At 44.8% G+C, this 18,887-nt stretch overlaps 1 protein-coding gene across 4 annotated transcripts in view; it reads left to right on the top strand.

Annotated features, from left to right (window-relative positions):
* The window catches only part of Armc3 (armadillo repeat containing 3), a 92,317-nt gene that overhangs the window by 17,995 nt on the left and 55,435 nt on the right, over positions 1-18,887 (top strand). For all 4 annotated transcript variants that reach the window (XM_055593934.1, XM_055593933.1, XM_055593936.1 and 1 more), the window contains exons 5-8: positions 3,929-3,997; positions 4,397-4,572; positions 11,319-11,513; positions 14,889-15,072. In XM_055593934.1, the coding sequence (XP_055449909.1) occupies positions 3,929-3,997; positions 4,397-4,572; positions 11,319-11,513; positions 14,889-15,072 (624 nt within the window). The remainder of the gene's footprint in view (positions 1-3,928; positions 3,998-4,396; positions 4,573-11,318; positions 11,514-14,888; positions 15,073-18,887) is intronic.

Genomic DNA, 18,887 nt, shown 5'->3' with positions numbered 1-18,887 from the left:
GGAAATAACTGAGCTGTGTGTCTGTGCCAAACTGGAGTGATTAAAAAAGACATTGACGCTTTCTTTACTGGACCTTCATTTTTGGTCAAAACATAGCTGTTGCTGCTGTCTTCTCCTGCCAGATTGTATTGAATTACTTGAGAGCACACAGGAGATGCAGAGATTGCAGTCAGCTGCAGAGCACTCACCAGAAACCCCATGTCAGGTGTTAGGTGTCAGAAACCAGCTGCAGTGGAAAGATGGTGCTGTAAACTGGTGGAAAGGCCAGGAATGAATTACATGGTAAAACCAAGATTTGGTGATTGAGAAAGTAATCAAGCCTGATCTAGTGGTACCCACCTGGAATGTCAGTATGGGGGACGCTGAGGAATTTCAGTGACTTTGGCCTGGCCACCATCATGAATTCTAGACCAACTGGGACTCCACAGTGAAGCTCTGTCTGAAGAGTAAATGTAATCAAAGCAGATCTGAGAAGTGGGAGTAGGTACTAAAGTTGTTGACAGATCTGCCTCAACCAGAAATCACAGGCGGCACCTGGCTTAGTCAGGTGATGCTCCTCTGGCCACAGCCTGTGTCAGGATTTCCATCTAGCTGCCACAGTGGAGGAAATTCACAGTCGAAAAAGAAGGAACAGAGACTAATACCGTATGTAGAGTGCTTGAAAGAGCAGTGTGACTGTTTTTCTATGTTTGTTTTTAATCTCAAGAAAAAAAAAAAGAGATTAAATTCTTTGAACAATCCAGTGTCAAAAGCAGAATGTTAAATCCATCACTTAGAGCACCGGTTCACAGAGCTGCAACAAACTAGATCCACCAACTGAGCAGGGGGACTGGGCCCACAGGTGGGACAGACGCACAGAGCAGTTCTTGCACATCTCTGATCATCTGACCTAAATTTTATGCCGTAAGACTCTCTAATGAAGACTTGTAGCTTGTTTGTGCAAAGCAAAGTGTAGTGTCAACCTGAGGCCACAGGAACATGCAGCTATAGGCGTTGAGTGACTGCCAATCATGCAGAAAAACAAACAAACAAACAAACAAACAACAATTGGAAAGTGAATAGGTACCAACGTACCTGTCAGGGACGCATCTCTACATTTTGAATCATATGGGGACGTTTTCTATATATGGGGAAAGTCTTTGGAGATCTAACATCCCAGAAATAGTTTGTAGGCTTTTTTTTTCAGGCATAAAAAAAAAAAAAAAAAAAAAAAAACTTTGGTACAGTTTTCACAAAAATTGTTCTGAACTATGCAAGCAGGCATCCTTTCTTCCTAAGAAATGATGGGTGGAATTTGGTTCCCTGAGCCTTGCAAAGATCTAAATATCATGCTGAGGCTGTTACCTGCCAATCAGTGGGGGAGAAAATGCATCTTTAAAACCTGGTGTTGGACCATAAATGTCATCCCCTGCTGGAACCACCACAGCTTGGGCCTGAGATCCTGACTGAGTTGATGTAGGGCTGAAGAAATCAGATACGTGGTGGCTTGAATAAAAAAATGGCCCCCATAGGCCCATAGGGATGGCACTATTGGGAGGTCTGGCTTGTTGGAGTAGGTGTGTGTCACTGCACTTTGCTACGCTGTGGGTTCTTATTTTTCCTGCTTTTTATCTCCTCCCACCCCATCACATTTCACCCCCATCGCTAGATGGGAAAGAAATAAAAATAGAGGGGAAAAGAGAGATAAAGATCCTTGAGTCTAATCTCTTCTTGTTTCTTCTTTGAGCACAACTACTAACACACTGCAACCAAGGCCCCTGAATGACCAACCACCACCACCAACACCTCTCAGGGCCCTAGCACTTATATACCCTCTGAAAACTTCCCAGAATTTCAGACATCACACAATAAAAAATAAATAAACTATCTGCAGCTGGCAAAACCAAACCTCTGCAGAGCATGAGGCAAGTCATAGTCAGCTGCTGCTGTGGATGGCCTGAAGCAGCCCCACATCCCCACACCTGGAAGTAAAACAAGAACATACACTTACATTTCTGGAATTTTAAAAAAGAAACCCAAATTCCAGAATTGTCTCTACAGGCGTGGCCTTGTTAGAGGAAGTGTGTCATTGGAGGCAGGCATTGTGGTCTCAGAAGCTCAAGCCAGGCCCAGTGCTTCACTGTCTCTTCCTGCTGCCTGCAGACCCAAATATAGAACTCTCAGCTACTCTCCAATACCACGACTGCCTGCATGCCACCATACTTCATGAGGATAATGTTCTAAACCTTTGAACTGTAAGCCAGCCCCAATTAAATATTTTCCTTTTAAAGAGTTGCCATGGTCATGGTATTTCTTCACACCAATAAAGCCCTAAGACATACATACATGAAGAAAGCCTGGGATCACATGGGCTGTACTCTCCCTGATGGAGAGCAGCAACTATTACCCAAAGAACCCAGAACTTCAGTGAGTTTATTATGTACAGCACAGGGAGGAGGGATGAGCCAGTTTCAATAGATTTTTGTAGACAGTAGTCTCTAGGAAGCTTTAGCCAACACTTTCTGTCAACTGTGTCAACATTCACACATGGATCAGAGGAAGGCTTTGCCAGTGTCCTAGCCTGACCCAAGCAAGGCTTTGTCAATTGCCATGAAGCATTGGGGTCATTGTCAATAACACACATTCATTCAGGATTTCCTCTGTTTCCCATCAACCAACACCTCAGGACTTTGCACTTTCTGGAATCTTCTCTGGCCACCTTCAAAGACTACTGTCCATCTGCTGGACTTTCAGTCACATTGAAGAAAAGCCACAGCTCTGAATTTCTCAGAAGGTGTTTAGTGAATGTCAAACCTATTCAGCAATTAATAAGGATGAATTCATCTGAGCCAGCTTGATTCAGTGAACTTTCCTCCAATTCCAGCAGGGCTAATCTTTCCTTACAGGTAAAAGAAATGGGCAGAGTAGATGCAAAACTAAAAAGCAGAGATATCTTTCTTTTTCCTCAAAAAGCTGAAGTTAGCAAGAAGTAGGGACATACCTGGCTAGCCTTAGCCTAACAGAAACCACAGACAAGTGAACCTCAAAAGCCAGTGCATTTCTCTCTAAGCATTATTGACATCTCTAATAATTAAATGGAATGTAAGCAGTATGGATCTCTCAGTCAAAATATGTTAAGATAATTGTTAAGATAATTGTTTGCATTCTGCACAAGCTTGTGAAAAATCAAACTTAAAAACAATTTCAAAATGGAGAGAATAAACAAACATAGGCACCTTCATCGGATGTACACACAACAGAAGCTAAGGCTCTAGGAAAACAGAAAGAGGGGCAGAAAGATTGCACAAGCCAGGGGACTCCCACTGTGAAACCAGGTCTTCCTAAACAAGACCTTGCATGAGGACAAACGCCACAGTGCCAGCGGATGGGGTAGTTGAGAGCTCCACCCTCGATGAGGGAGGAAAGATAAGGTTTGTCCAGGGACAAGCTTGATAGGTTATACAATCCCAAATAGTCAGCTCTAAACACATGGACATATAACAGTGAGTGTACACACACACACACACACACACACACACACAGAGCTGTAACAACAGTAATTAAAGAAGGGTCATGAATTTGAGAGGGAGGGGGGATGTTGGAGGAATTGGAGGGAGAAGAAGGGTGGAAATGATAAATATTATTCAAGTATAAAGTTTCAAAACAAGATTAACGTAGTATGCAAGTACAGGACACTGGAAGCCAGCTTCCCTCGAGTGTTCCAGGTGTATCCCGCACTTTGCTGCTGCCGTGTGCAGGGCTGGTGGAGAGGTAGAATCCAGACGGAGCGGAGGACACTGACCTGGGCATGAAAGCTGCCTCCTCATTGTTGGTGCTTAGACCTCAGTATTCTTGCCCTGAAATCAGACAGAGCACCTGTCTCCTAAAACTTCTCAGTAGTCATTGCCACTATTTTAGTAAGCATTCATATGTGTCTCCTCCTTTGCAGATGATGTTAAAAAGCTGTTAAGGGAGTTGGAAGTCATGAATTCTGTTATTGCTCAGCTCGCTCCAGAAGGTAACTTCACATCCTACATTTATTTCCAAAATAGAACTCATTTCTTTTACGTTTTATTAAGCTACATATTAAAAAGCACTTACCAGCCATCAACTGTGAATTCTCTATAATCTTGCAAATCAGTTTCAACCTTTAAAGAAAGTGTGATGTGAGCAAGATTTGTGGCGCTTTGTTTTCCAAAGCACGCTCCCCGTCTGGGTGTGAGTGTTTTCCAGATGTTCGGAGAGTACACACTGCTGCAGTATGGCCCCAGCCTTGGGGTTCCAGAACCTTCTGCCCCAGCCTGCCAAGCGGTTAGGGTCACGAGTGGGCATCGTCCTTACCCCTCCTCAGAGCTGATGGTGAAGCAGGGCTTCCGTAAACAGCTAACCCGTTGTCTTCCTTGCTTGTGACCTACAGAAGAGGTGGTCATCCACGAGTTCGCAAGCCTCTGCCTCGCGAACATGTCTGTGGAGTACACCGGGAAAGTGCAGATATTCGAGCACGGGGGGCTGGAGCCGCTCATCAGGCTGCTCAGCAGCCCGGACCCCGACGTGAAGAAGAATTCTATCGAGTGCCTCTACAACTTGGTGCAGGTGAGGCTGCCTTCTGATCGGTTTCTGGGCGGAGGACACAGCCCTGCTGAAGAGCTGGCTACAAGCAGGAGGCCCTGAGTTTGGGGGAACGCCGGTTGTGGGGCTGGGGCTGGAGAGATGGCTCGGAGGCCAGGAGCACTTGCTGCCCTGCCGGCGGCCCCAGGAGCAGTTCCGAGCAGCCACCTGGTGACTTAGGCTCCAGCTCGGGGGCTCTGACGCCCCCTTTTGGTGTCTGTAGACCCTGCATGCACGTGCTGCGCAGACACGCAGGAAAACAGCCATACACAGAAAATAAATGTTAAACTCACGGCTGGTCAGCGAGGTGCAGCTGGCGCCCCCCGAGCTTCCCCAGGACGTAGGCTTCCTTCGGGGGTCGGCGGGCCGTCTGTCTGCGGTGGCGGGAGTCCTGGCTGACCGCTCGCGGGGGTTCGCGCCGTTCTTCAGTTCTTCATCCTTCAGCAGGCTCCGGCGACAGGCCGGACAGGGTGACACCGCAGTTAAAGGAAGCTCAGTTTGTGGGAGCACATTTCTGATAGAGAAGAAGTAACTAAAGTAAAGGAGAAAGCTCAGCTTTTGGTCAATCCCCAGAAGATAATGAAGAAGTCAGAATGTGACCTGGAGTGACCGGGAAGTCTTAACGGATCAGAACCACGTGGAAGTTTTGGGAATGATGTTCAAGAATCCTTGAAAAATGGCTTGGTTGTAGATAGTGAGGAACAAGTTTATTCGCTCTGGAGAGGACTCGGCAGTTAAGAGCACTGGCTGTTCTTCCAGAGGACCCGGGTTCAATTCCCAGCACCCCCATGGCAGCTCACCACTCTCTGTAACTACGGTTCTAGGGGATCCGACACTCTCACACCAATCAAATAGAAAAGATGAAGAGATGACTAAATTAGCTTTAAAACTAGCAAAAGCACTAAGAGAAATTGTTCCGCTTGACTCAAAGAATGATCCTGAAATTAGAAAAAAATGTTCAAAAAAGGAAAGGTTATTCAGAGAAAGTTCAGCTGGAGAACTACAACAAAAATGAATTTCTGTCAACCCAACCTCATAATCTAAGAAAGATACTAGCACCAACATCTTATTGTGACAGTGAAAGTGAATATTCTGCTTCCAACTCGGAGGATGATGAAGTGGTTGCGATAGATGATGAAGGAGACACTGAGGTGGTCCGGTCCTCTCTGAAGAGTCAAGTTCAGAACATACTCTTTCCAGCTCCTGTTCCCAAAGGGACACCAGCTAAGAAGACGAAAAGAGACAAAGCAAGTGACTTGGTAGAAGAATATTTTGAAGCTCGTAGTAGTTCAAAAAATGTCTTAATGTCTGATAGAACACTGCAGAAGCTAAAGAGAGCTAAACTGGACCAGAAATCTCTTTGTAAGTTACTGAGCAAATTCTCATCTTCCTTTTCTGCTGAAATCGAACAATTAAATCAACAGCATGAGAAAGTGTTTCCTAAGGTGTAGCTCCAGCCACACCTTGGTTCAACACTGTGCTTTATGGTTTGGGGTCCAAGAGAGATTTCAAGGCACCATGCTTCAAGATTCCATTCATGTTGTCATCAACGGCTTCTTTCCTGGGATCAGTGTGAAATCTATAACCTTGATCATATGGTTACTTTCCAAAGTGTTCTGGATCAGCAAGACTGAATAAACAAATTTAAAGAAGACTCTTCTTCAGAACTCTTCCTTCTTATCCACAATTTGACAGCCAAATGTTAAGAGGAGACAACAGCCAGCAAATTCTTGGACAGGTGTCATGTTCACAGAACGTGTACCTTACGGCATCTATTGATCCCCTCAGTGGTCCTCCCGTGTGGGATCATGCAAAGCAGTCTTTATAATCGGCTTTGGTATGAAACTACTACATACAGCCTTGAGGCTGAAGAAACCTCCTATGAGAATTCCCTTCTGGTTAAACAGCCTGGATCTCTACCACCAAGTGTTCTGATTCATGTTGTACAGAGCCTTCCCCCAGGGCAAGGGAATCGGATTCTCAGGCTACTTATAAAGTTCCAGCTGGGTAACCAGGACAGCCCTTCCTACATCGGACTTTGTTTTCAAGATTTTTCTTGTTAACAGTGATCTCATACTCCAAGCCCAGCTAACTGAATTTAGGGACCACAGCTTGTAAGCACGGAGAAGGGGACCGATGGTGTAGAATATTTGTTAATTCCTGTTGACAGCAGAACACTGGCAGCTTTCTTGGAGAAGCAAGAGGAGGAGGCTTAGACTGCCCTGGCCCTTGAACGCTGTGTGGAAGACTCACTGTGCCCAGCTGCTGCTCCTGGTGTGAGAATGCTGGTTTACAGCTGACATTAGGTCATCTGTCCAGCATGCAAGTGTTCTACTGTCTCCAATACACTCATCATTGCAGTGTAGCCATTGGCTCGCATGCAGTCATCACTGAGTTGGGAAAAAATGTGCCTTTAATTTGTTACCTCTCTGGAGACTTCTTGCTAGATGAACAGTATGCTCAGGGGTTATTTGGAACTAGTTGGTTTTATTGTTTATTTTTGATTGTTTCATGCTGGGTACCATCTCCGACTTTTAGGGCAATCTAACACTCCACGGGTGAATTACTACAAGCGCACATGTCTCAGGTCATCAAAGCGCAGAGCAGCCGTCACAGAACTGACGGGGAGGAGGTGGCCACCCCTGCCTCCTTCTGAAATGATGATAAAAGATATTGGTGGCCTGAGGTGGTCCACCTTCTCACTGTGGACGGACACACTGAAGACAGGCGATACTGAGGGAGTGGGGGGACCGTGAGGGTGTATAGGTTATGTGTCCAACCTAGAAAACATTAAAATAGTGAATATCTGTACCATGACCTTGACTTTTTGATATAAGTGAGAAGACAGGCTGGGGAATACAACCTTGATTTAATTTTAATAATTGTTTTCAATTATTAAATGAAAATTTAAAAATCATTATTCTTGTAAAAAAAAACTCACTAGTTTTGCACGGTTGTTCTCAGCACATTTAGTATTTATCAGTCAGAATAAAATAATTGACATTTCATGTAGATGCCTACCACAAGAAATGTATTTCAGTGTTAAAAGAGCAAAATGGTGTGCAAGTTAAGGTGGGATTCATTTGATTCTGCAGAGTTTCCTTTAAAACGGAAAATCCACAAATCATGTCCAATATGGGAAGTGTCAACAACAACACAAAAGGAGGTCTTACCTCAAAGGAAATGAGAAAGCTTATTCTTTTTTTAAGATTTATTTATATATGTTCTGCCTGCACTGGATCTCATTACAGACATTTGTGAGCCACCATGTGGTTGCTGGGAATTGAACTCAGGACCTTTAGAAGAACAGCCAGTGCTCTTAACCTCTGAGCCATCTCTCCAGCCCAAGAAAGCTTATTCTAAAGCCAAATTTTAGTAACCTTGGCCTGGAAAATGGGGAGTTAGGTCACCTCAGATTCTGTGTCCCCTTGTGGAGGCAGGTACATGAGATTTTATAGTGACCAGAGTAAAGAAAATCCCACGTGAAGACAAGCTGAAAATACAGCAGTGGGTGCATCACAGAGGCAGTTACAGCCAGAGGGAGGTCTCTTCTGTGGGCTTCCAGCCGTGTCTGCTGGCAGTCTTAATTGTGGTTGGGAGGAGCTTAGAGTCTGCTAAAGCAAAAGATGCCAAAAGACCTTGATTTATTAGCTTGTTAGTTTTGAACATAGCACGGTGAGCAAGGATCAACTGCCCAAGACAAGGTAATCAGGCTCTGGACCTGCACTGTTCCAACCTCTCACATCACTGCTCAGATAAACGTCAGCCTTTGCAGTCAAAACTTCTTTCCAGAAATTCTCATTCATGAAAGCTAGCCATTAGGGCAGTCTTAACGGGCTCAGAGCATCAGAGAGACAATGGCTAAAGCTTTGGACTGTTCATTGGTAAAAAACTTGTCACCTGAGTCAGCTCTGTGCAATTCATTATTCAGAACAGCAAAATGCTATTGTGTCAGGATTCTTTCCTGTAGAGTAGAAAATAGCTGTGGTCCCCTGTACCCTCTCCTTACCCACAAACAGGTCAGTTTGGAGCAGTGGTTCTCACCCTTCCGGACGCTGGGATCCTTTCCTTGTGTTGTGGTGACCCCCAACCATAAAATTATTTTCGTTGCTACTTCAGAACTGTAATTGTGCTGTTGCTGTGGATCATAGTGTAAATGCCTGATATGCAAGATATCTGATACATGTTTATCTGATACAAGATACCTGACATCTGATCCCCAGAGGGTCGCAGGTTGCTGGATTAGAAAATGCTGCTTTAGAAAGACTTATGTAATCTAGGCTCAGATGGCAGGGGAAGAGAACGCCTCCTTTCAGTGGACTAGGGGAAGGAGAGGGGGGGGAAGGGTGGGACTGGGAGGAGATGAGGGAGGGGGGCTACGATCCAGATATAAAATGAATAAATTGAAATAAATAAATACATACATAAATGAAACAAAGGACTTACCAGCCTTCTCTGCTGCTTTTTCTACAAATTTTCCAATTGAGCCTGCTAAGCTTTAGGTCAGCTGAAATCCTAAGACAGGGCATGAGGGGAAGGGGAGAGGGCTGATTGAGAGATAGTTTCTAGGCAGTGAGATGGAAAGGGGTTCAGAAAACAGTCTCTGCCTCAAATGGTCCTTGCCACATGACTTCTTCATGCTCCTGAAACAACCATCCTCTGAGGAAGTTCAGCCCTTTTCTGCTGTCTGCTGTCCAGGATCCCCTGGGACTTCCCTCACCATCCCAGGTTACTCTCCTGCTTCTGTGATGAAACACTCTCAAAAAGCAACTTCAGGGAGAAAGTGTTGATTCTGGCTCACAATTCCAGAGTATGGAGTTCCTTGTGGCAGGGAAGTGAAGGTGGCAGGAGTGTGCAGCTGCCAGTCATGTGACATCCATCATCAGGAAGCAGAGGGCTAGGAATTTCTGTGCTCAGCGAACGTCCTCCATTTTTCATATCGTCCAGGAACCACTGTCCAGACAGTGGTCCCACAGACAATGAAGGTGAGTCTCCCCACACCAGTCAAAGGAATCAAGGTAATCCCACAAGCTAAGCTTCGTCTAGATACCTCTCACTGGTGTGCACACAGGCTCGTCTCCCGGGGGATTTTGCATTATTCATAGTTGTCAGTCAACACTGTGCAACTCCCTCAGCTGACTCAAAACTTCCTGTCCCTGGATTTGTGGTTTTAATTCTTGACTCCCCATGGTTGTGTTTTTCTGCTTCTTTCAAATGAAAATAAAGAAGCATTACCTTTATAGTTCTTTACGACAGAGCACTGGGGACTAAGGAGCTATTAGGCTGCTGTAGCTAAATGCCACAGACTGGGTGACTCAAAACAAGAGTAAGTTCTGGCTGTAGAAGTTCAAAGTTGTGGTGTGGATATGACTTACTCTCCAGACACTGAGCAGAACCATTCCTCAATTGCCCAGCTTTTGCTGGGAGCCAGCGCTCTAGTCTCTGCCTTTGCTGCCTCCATCCTCACATCAATCCTACTTTAGAAGGATACCATTAAGAACCCACTGTGCTCCAGAATAACCCCATCTTGCCTAATCACATCTGCAGTGACTTTCCAAGTGTGGTGGCATTCTGAGCCCCTGGGGGACACGATTATATTCATTGAAAGGCCACCTCTAACTTTTACGCATGAAAGAAGCTGGACATTTAGAGGTTGGGTGAAAGATGAAGGAAGGCAGCCTAAGCTGAGTGTGGGTCCCCCTCTGTGTCTGTTGTGTACTGCACACACGTGTGTGTAGGGCTGTGCATGACTGTGCGTGTGCACCGAAGCCAGAGATGGATGTCCAGGCTTCTTCAATTATCCTCTACCTTAGTTTTTTGAGCCAGGGCCTCTCACTAACTGGCTCTTGATGATTAAGATGGACTGACTGGCCCCTGAGTTCCAGGAATCTACTGACTCTGACCCCCCGGAGCGAGAACACAGGCATGCTGCCGCCCTGGCGTCTTTCAATGGCTTCCGGAAGGTCCAGACCCATTTCCTCAGGTGTTTGTGGCAAACACTCACCTGACTGAGCCGCATCCCCAGCTCCCTTTCCCACCGTTAATGTTATTTTAATCACATTTGAGGTTGTTTTTTTTTTTTTTTTTTTTTTTTTTTTAATCATTTTTTATTTTTTTTTTTTTTTTTTTTTTTTTTTTTTTTAAATCATGATTTAGTAGCCAAAGTTTAGGAACTTCACTGCTCAATACAATACCCCTTGCCCCACTGTTGCTGCCAGCCCTGGCTCATTACATTCAGGGCTGTAACTACACTGACTCTCTGAGATCGTAAGTATCGTAAGTAAAGGTCATTCATTTGAAAATATGCTGCTCTGAACTTGCACTCAGGGCCGTCTGCAGCACTGTATGTATGCCGCTATTTCACAAACAACCCCTTGGTAAAGAATCCATGCCATGATTGCAGCAAATAGTGTTTGCAGCAGTGTATCAGTGCGAAAGGAATTGTACTGTGTACAAATGTTAATGCGATGCTGTTTATAGAGGTTTGCAGCAACAAATCCTGAAGGTCAGAGATGATGATGACTTCCTGTTGACAGTGTCTGCATACAGAAATATTTTATTACAGTCTAGTAAGAGTTTTCTTTTATCTATGAGTTATTTTGGAGTCTGGAATCAAAGATGGGGAAATTATAACATAATAATGTTCTCTGCCAGAACATAGACACTCTCCATTCTGGAGATTACATTTTGTTGTAGAAAGGACTGATGTGCTCATTTGTATTTCGTGGCAGGATTTTCAGTGTCGGACTACACTTCAGGAACTTAACCCAATCCCTCCTATGTTAGAGCTCTTGAAGTCGGAGTATCCTATCATCCAACTGCTGGCTCTTAAAACCTTGGCTGTCATCACGTGTGACAAGGAGTCTCGGGCAATGCTGAAAGAGAATCAAGGGCTGGACTACCTCACCAAGATCCTGGAGGCCAAGGTACTCCACGTGTTCGCACTCATTCAGCTCTCTGGCATGTCCTAAGGCCTGGATGTGTTTAATTCTAGTAAGCAGAGTGTACGGGAGTGAGTCATTAATTGTTGTGTAAAGCCTGTAGAGGCCATCTAGAATGAAAGGAACAAGCCTTCTGGCTTTGAAGGCTTAATTTTCTGAAGCACCTAGAACCAGATGCATGCTCTCTCTATGCATCATAATTGTCTGTTGGAGGAAGCAAGAAGATGACTTCTCTACACATCGGGGAACACTGGAGGTGAGGTCGCACACTTGCCACAGTGTTTGCCAGGAGTGTCTCTCCCGCTTTAAGAGTCTGTGTGTGAGCCGGGGTAATGGTGTATGCGCGTATGACTACAGTGTTAGCAGGCACATGTGTGAGGAGGCCAGCGCTCAGCATCAGGTATCCCCCTCGGTTGCTTTCCACCATTTCTGAGACAGTGTGTGTCACTGAACCTGGAGCTGACCAATTCAGCTTGACTGATAGGCCAGCAAGCCCCAGGCATCCTCCTGTCTCAGCGTCCCCAGTGCTGGAACCATGAACACACAAGTGCTCAGGTCTGCAGGCTTGCCTGAAAAGCACTTCACTGGCTGAACTATTTCCTTCGACTTCTACAATACATTCCTAATGCATGAACTGCAAATAATTAAATTATTAAAATTTGTGTAAAATCTATGTATGGAAAATGCAAAATAATGTTAAGGATGACTTACATAGAGGGCTACACCAACCCTGTGGATCGTATCACAATTTTAATGTGTCAGTTTTTATTGGATGTAGTTAGACATGGAAATAATCATTTGTTTTCAATTTGTCTGGGCTACTGTTTTGATTTGGCTCCTTCCCTTGTTCTTCACTTCTGTCTTCTGATCTTTTTTTTTTTTTTTTTTTTGACAAAGTCTCACTTGTAACCCTGACCTATATAGACCAGGCTGGCCTCTAATTCACAGAGATCAATGTGCCTCTGCCTCCTGGGTGCTGACAATAATGGAATGTGCTACTGTAGCAGGCCCTGTCTTCATCTTTTTTACCCTTTAAATTATACTCTTCAAAAGAAATCAAGGACAAAGTCACACATCCAACTAATACAAAACAACTGTCCTGTGTCCATCAGAAAACACACCACACCTTACCCTGGAATGAGTGCAAAGTTCGTGGGTGACATTTATTCTTCTTATGTTTCAGAAACTTAAATCCCATGATGTAAAGGTAATGAAAACCGAACACTAATTCATAATTAACCATCTCAAGTTGTAAGATAAGAGGACAAGAGAGTGAAAAAACAAAGTTATATATTTAGAACGCATGAATGAAAACAGATGTGTGCACAAGCACCCTACCAAATGAAGGACAAGCAATTTCAGCTGTCATGGCTGTAAGGAGTGACGTGGCCATGACTGACATTCATCACTGCCTCCTTTCATTAACCTAGGTTTCTTTTGCTCTCAGCAATTCATAAAATCCTATACAAAATAACAAAAAAAAAAAATTCGGAAGCCTGCAGATGATGCTCCAACGTTAGAGTGAGAGGCTGGGTAATTAATTGATCAGGCGGTAGCCTGTCTCTGTCATCTCTTAGTTTTGGAAGCTGATTGCCTGCACTTAAGTAATAATTTTAATCCTTCTCAAATTTCTGATGGGGCTGATAGTTAGAATTTCACAGTTAGGCTTAAGTTCTTTAGGATTTAAGACAATGTTTTAGGTCTAAAAAGATGTTTTTTAAATTGATAAATACAAGCTATGATAGAGAATGATTTAGGTACAAAACTTTAGACTCAGATAGGATAGATAGCATATTCTTCAAAGTCACCAAACACGAATGAGCTAAACATTTTGAATGTAACTTTTATATATGGCTTTTCTGATTACTTCATAACTGTTCTTACTGTATGTAGTTTATTATAAATAAAGAAAGAAGAAAAAAAGAATGATGAGAGATGCCATGCCAATGCCTGTGCCTTGCTTCTAGGACCTGTGTAGCTAACCGAGAAATAGCACTGTATGTCAGACAAAAAGGCCATTCCAGAATTCTATCAGTCTGCTTGCTTTGAGGGTGATAGTGAAGATGGCTTCCTGCTGAACTTCTCTAAAGTGAAAGGAAGCCCGTGCTCACAAGTGCGGTGGGTGGAATACAATACTGGATTACCTCTGCTCCAGCTCTCCGCTTTCGGGAGGCTACAGCTTTGCACTGCTTTCGGAACCACGTGGTCCTTCCAGCAAGAATCCATGCTCACACTGCTTTTCCCCACTACTTTCAAGATTTTAGGGAACATGTTTACCTTCAGCTTCTGTCCTGTTCCAAAAAGTACCTTCTTGAACTGGAGGTTACAGCTCAGTAGTAGAGAGCCGCAGAGACAAGGCCCCGCTTTCATGCTGAGTACTGCAAAAAAAAAAAAAAAAAAAAAAAAAATCTATACCTTTTTCCTGGGAATTTTATATTTGTATTTGGTGAAAGATAATATGAGAAATTTCAATTCTCTGTAATTCCTATATGTTTTCTTTATTATTTTATCCACAAAACATTTTGAAGTAAGAGAAATGAGAAAAGATTAGGCAAGTGGTGGGGGATGAGCTGCTGATAAGAACTGCTGTTCCCGTGGTCTCCATCAACTCAGAATTAACCATACTCTGCTCTGATGAGTCCAGCATCTTCTCCTAGTCAAAACTGAAAAGCTATGGTGGTTTGAATGGGAAATGTCCCCATAGGCTCATGGGTCTGAACACTTGGTACCCAGTGAATGATGAGGCGCACAGCAGATTTCATATGAAAGAGGTTTATTAGATGGAGATGAAGAGAGAGAGAGAAGAGAGGGAGACATGATGGGGGGAAAGAGACGGGGGCTCTCCGACAGAGAAAGGGGAGAGGGTAAGAGTCAGGAGAGCAAGCGAGAGAGGGGGACAACGTGGCAGGATGATCCTTTTAAGAAGCAATGTGACCACGCCTGCCACATGATGATATAGGTACCCAGAAGCAGTTTCCTAAATGCTAACATTCCTCCCTTTTTCTATAATTAAAGAGTGAGGAATACTAGCACCCAGATGGTAGTGCTGTTTGGGAAGGTCATGGAACCTTTAGGAGTGATCCTCAGAGGAGGAAGTACATCACTGGGGGGGGGGGACTTATAGCCTTATAAGCTTATAGCCTTACCTCACTTCCTGTTCTCACTGATTCCTGATGACTTGTGCAATGTGAGTGGCCAGCCTCATGTTCCTGGTCATGAGGGACAACGTCCCCTTGGAACTGTAATCTGGAATTACAGTTTACTTTCTCCCGTAAATTGCCTTGGTCAAGCATTTTGTCAACGGAGCTTGTAAAGCAGCCAAGAAGACAGCTTTCAAGCGGTGCTTGTTTGTATTGTTAGGACTTGGGCGACCTTCATGTAGAAGCGCTTGCAGTGGTAGCCAACTGCCTGGAGGACATGGACACAATGGTGCTGATGCAGCAGACAGGAAGTCTCAAAAAACTGCTTTCGTTCGCAGAGAACTCCACAGTTTCTGACATTCAGAAGAATGCAGCCAAAGCCATTACCAAAGCAGCTTATGATCGTACGTATCCCCTAACATGATCTCAGCATACGTCTCCCTCTTGTGTTCTTAAACACTGGAGCGTCTGCCTGCTTTAAACACCTCTCTGAGAAAAGCAGTGTACGTAACACTTAGCACCCAAACATCTCACTGCCAACAAGTTAGAGCACAGATTGCATTGTGTGTGCTTGTGTGTGTGCTCGGGAGGGGTACGTTTACAAACTTAACACCACTTAATTATAGGCCCATTTTTTAAAATCGCTTCATTATGATTTAAGCTTTAAGCCTTTATTTTTCCCCAAATTGGAATAATACAGAGTGTTTGTAATACTGAATGACATCCAAGAACTGTCAAGTGTCAGCTGGAAGGTAATAGTGCCATGTCACGGAGCCACAGAAAACAATATGCTCATGCTATTATGTACATAATACAGTTTTCATTTCTGCGACAATCTATGTCGTCATCAGTCTGTAAAACAGGAGTGATTAATTACACCCAAAGCACTGAAGATGCAAGGATCTTAATATATGGGCTATTTTGTTAATAAAAGATGGGAGCTTGTTTTCCCCCTTCTGCATAACTACCCTCAGAAATGTGATGGCAGCTTTGACTGTTCCTCTGATTTACTAAACATACATACATCTTTGTATATGTTGTGGAGGACATTGTTTCAGGCATACTGGATTTCCTAAAGGCTCAGCTTTAATGTGGCAAACAGAAGCTCCTGTGAGCGTAGAGTCAGCATAGTGGGGCTTCATGAGTTACACTGTCCACACCAAATCTAAAGATGGGTTGTAACATTGGAGATTTTTAATATGGAAATGTATGCAAGGGGGAAACAGTAAAGAAACTGCTGAAATGGCCTCTCATTATGGGAAAGATTTTTATCGTGGATAAGAGAGAACATCCAGGAGCATCTAGAAGAGCCCAGAGCAGAGAAAAGAAAACATAGCGCACATGGTCAGGGCTACCTGCACGAGAGCAGGAAAGAATAGTGGAGACTGCGACCTAACAAGACAGCAAGAGAGAATGAGGAGAAGAGTGAGCACAGCTGGGGGGGGCAGGTGAGAAGGGTCAGGATGCATGGGGCCTTTGAAGGGTTTAATAAGTATTTGCGAATAGGGGCTGTAGGAGCATGGAGACCGGCCAGCTTGGGCTTTGATTTGCAACCACAGATACATATCAATGGAGCCATATGTCTCTACTGCCAGAGGCAAGAGAAGTGACTCCTTTCCAGGAAGGATAACCTGTTTCACAAGTTCCTCAGGGATGCTGGCTGGTATCTAACCACCAGAAATCCTCTACAGTCCCCCTTGAGCTTCTCTCTCTCTCTCTCTCTCTCTCTCTCTCTCTCTCTCTCTCTCCCTACCCAGCCTGCCTGCAACCTGACCGGTAAGTAAACATTGGCTTGTCCCAGTTCTCCTCATGAGAGCTTAGCTGTTATCGATCACACCTGGCTGGTTCTGTTTTCTTTCTAGTCCAGGGTTCTTGGTGAATTGAGACCCAAAGAGAGGTGTGATAAGATAACACAAGCGCTGTCACACCCAACATGCTTTGCATAACTTCTCTGAGGTCTGGTGCGGCCCCCACTAGTGTGTAATTTTACATTTCATAGTGATTGCATAAAGTGAGGGAGGACGCGATCACGCCAAGGTATGGTTGAGGGGAAGGTTTTGGTTGTAGAGAGGAGGGAGAGCATAGGGAGAGACATCTAGAAGAGTATACTGAGCAGAACCAGCAGAGCAGACCTGGAGGAGAAAGAGATGGGGAGAGAGAAGGAGGAAGATAAAGAGAGTGTGAGCAGAGGATACCAAGAGAGGAAGACAAAACAGAGAGAGCCGAGAGAGAGTGAAAGGCTGGGAGAGGGGAAGCCCATGAGCTCACAGTACAGGGCAGGGTGAGAAGAGCGGAGAAAAGCCATCACGGACTCTGTAACAGGTACTTGTGATGGTCAGAGAACCTGGAAGCCAGCATGTACTTTGATCTGTTAAAAGACACCGGGAATAGCTGTTTGTTCCTGACAGTGATCAGTCATGTGACCGGGCACGGTGGGGCCCCAGGCAGTGTGCCTGGAGTACGAGGCTCAGTACTAGTTCTAACACTGTCACTGTGTGGACCTGCTGACGTGGCTGTGAGCAAACAGCAGCCCCTAAAAACCTGTCCATTCACCCACCCAGTCAGGATTTTCTTTCCATTAACCGAGACAGTCAAGCAAGCAGATACTCATAAAGATGTCAGCCATGTTTATGGAAACACAGGCTCTACTCACGAAGACCACTGCATGAACACTTAAGGCAGAGAAGTCTTAGATTCCAGTAAGTGCTTACAAGCCCAGATGTGGAAACAATAGTGAAAATTTGCTGGGCAAAGAAGATCAGTTCACAGAAAAACAAACAAAAACCAAAAATGAACATGTATGAACGCTAGAGGCGTACAGAGAGTTCCAGATCTGGAAATTTGCAGAATGCCTAGTAAAGGGAACAGAGCAGAACACTGAGCATGTTAATGGAGGCTAGAGCAGCAATGAGGAATCGTTGTGAACCAAGATATTTAACATGAAGGTAGAGCCACTGAGGAGACAGTGTGAGGAGGGAACACTGCACTTTTCACTCTGTAAAGATGAGCACTCTTGCAGTTAGGTTGAGAGATTGGACCAGAACAGGTTGCCATGGTGATCTAGGCGAGGTATAAGGTTACCTGGAAAGATCTGAGAGAGGAGCTGAGAGGTAGAATCCTGACTTAGCATGCATGAGGCCCAGCACCACACACATGCATGCACGAGAGAAGGGTTAACAGGGAGAGCCCTTCTCATGTTCTAATGCACAGTGGGGTAAAGTGCTTGACAATAATCATTTCAAAACAGAGATCACTTTGAGTTCTTAACTCAAACAATGATAGATATCCAAGATGACGGATTTCAGTTAACCTGATTAGTTTATCACATTGCATATATGTACTGAAACTCCAGATGGAATTCCATGTATAATTACTACATATTACTGTGTGCCAATTAAAAATCATACCCCATCTTTCTACTTTGACAAATGTGTTTGTGTCAAAACAAATCACCAAAAGTCTTAGGTCTTGGGAAGTCCTAAGTCAGCGGGAGGCATGATTGTTGCAGAGTGAGGACAGACGTGTGGATTCCCAGCACCCACGTAGAGCATCTGCCAACACGGGGAGGCAGAGGCAGCAGGGTCCCGGGCTCTCTGGCCAGCCAGTCTAGCCAAGCTGGTGAGCGGCCGCTTCAGGGACAGACCCAGGTTCAAAAATGAGTCGGGGAGCAGTAGAGGAAGATGTCCACTGTTGGCCCCTAGCCTCCATGAATACGGGTGTAGGCATGCACACTCCCTGAGCACGCACACGCTTGCTTCACCACGCGTGCACACTCGCGCACGTCTCTTGTACGGTTTTAACAAGCTTTGAGGTTGATTATAGAGGGAGTAGGCAGGCAAGCAGACACACGCATGCATACCACTGCATGATGCCATGACACGGGTGTGGTGAGCACAGACTCAGGCACTGCGCAGGTAGACACAGCAGCCTGTTCCTGGCCCACAGGAAGGCTCGGTAAGCACTTGTGGGATGGTCGCAGAGGCCGGGGTGGGATGAAGCTGGTACCCACGGTGAGGCCAGGTACCTGACTTGGGAAAACTGAGAATAATGTGATGCAACTTGAGAAGTGGGAACCCAGAAGAGGTGTGGGTTTTATCTGAAGAAAGGAAACGAGTGCCCTCTTTAAGATTCTGATTAAAACGTTGGCAGTATAAAATCAGCCACTGTAAGTGCTGTCTGGTGCACAGCTCAGCGGTGTTCAATAATTCAACGTCCTGTT

This window comes from Psammomys obesus, unplaced genomic scaffold, assembly GCF_907164565.1.
Source record: "Psammomys obesus unplaced genomic scaffold, mPsaObe1.curated_primary_1811, whole genome shotgun sequence".
NCBI classification, from domain to species: Eukaryota; Metazoa; Chordata; class Mammalia; order Rodentia; family Muridae; genus Psammomys; species Psammomys obesus.
The sequence above is the reverse complement of the archived record's forward strand: the minus strand, read 5'-3'. Positions and strand labels throughout refer to the sequence as shown.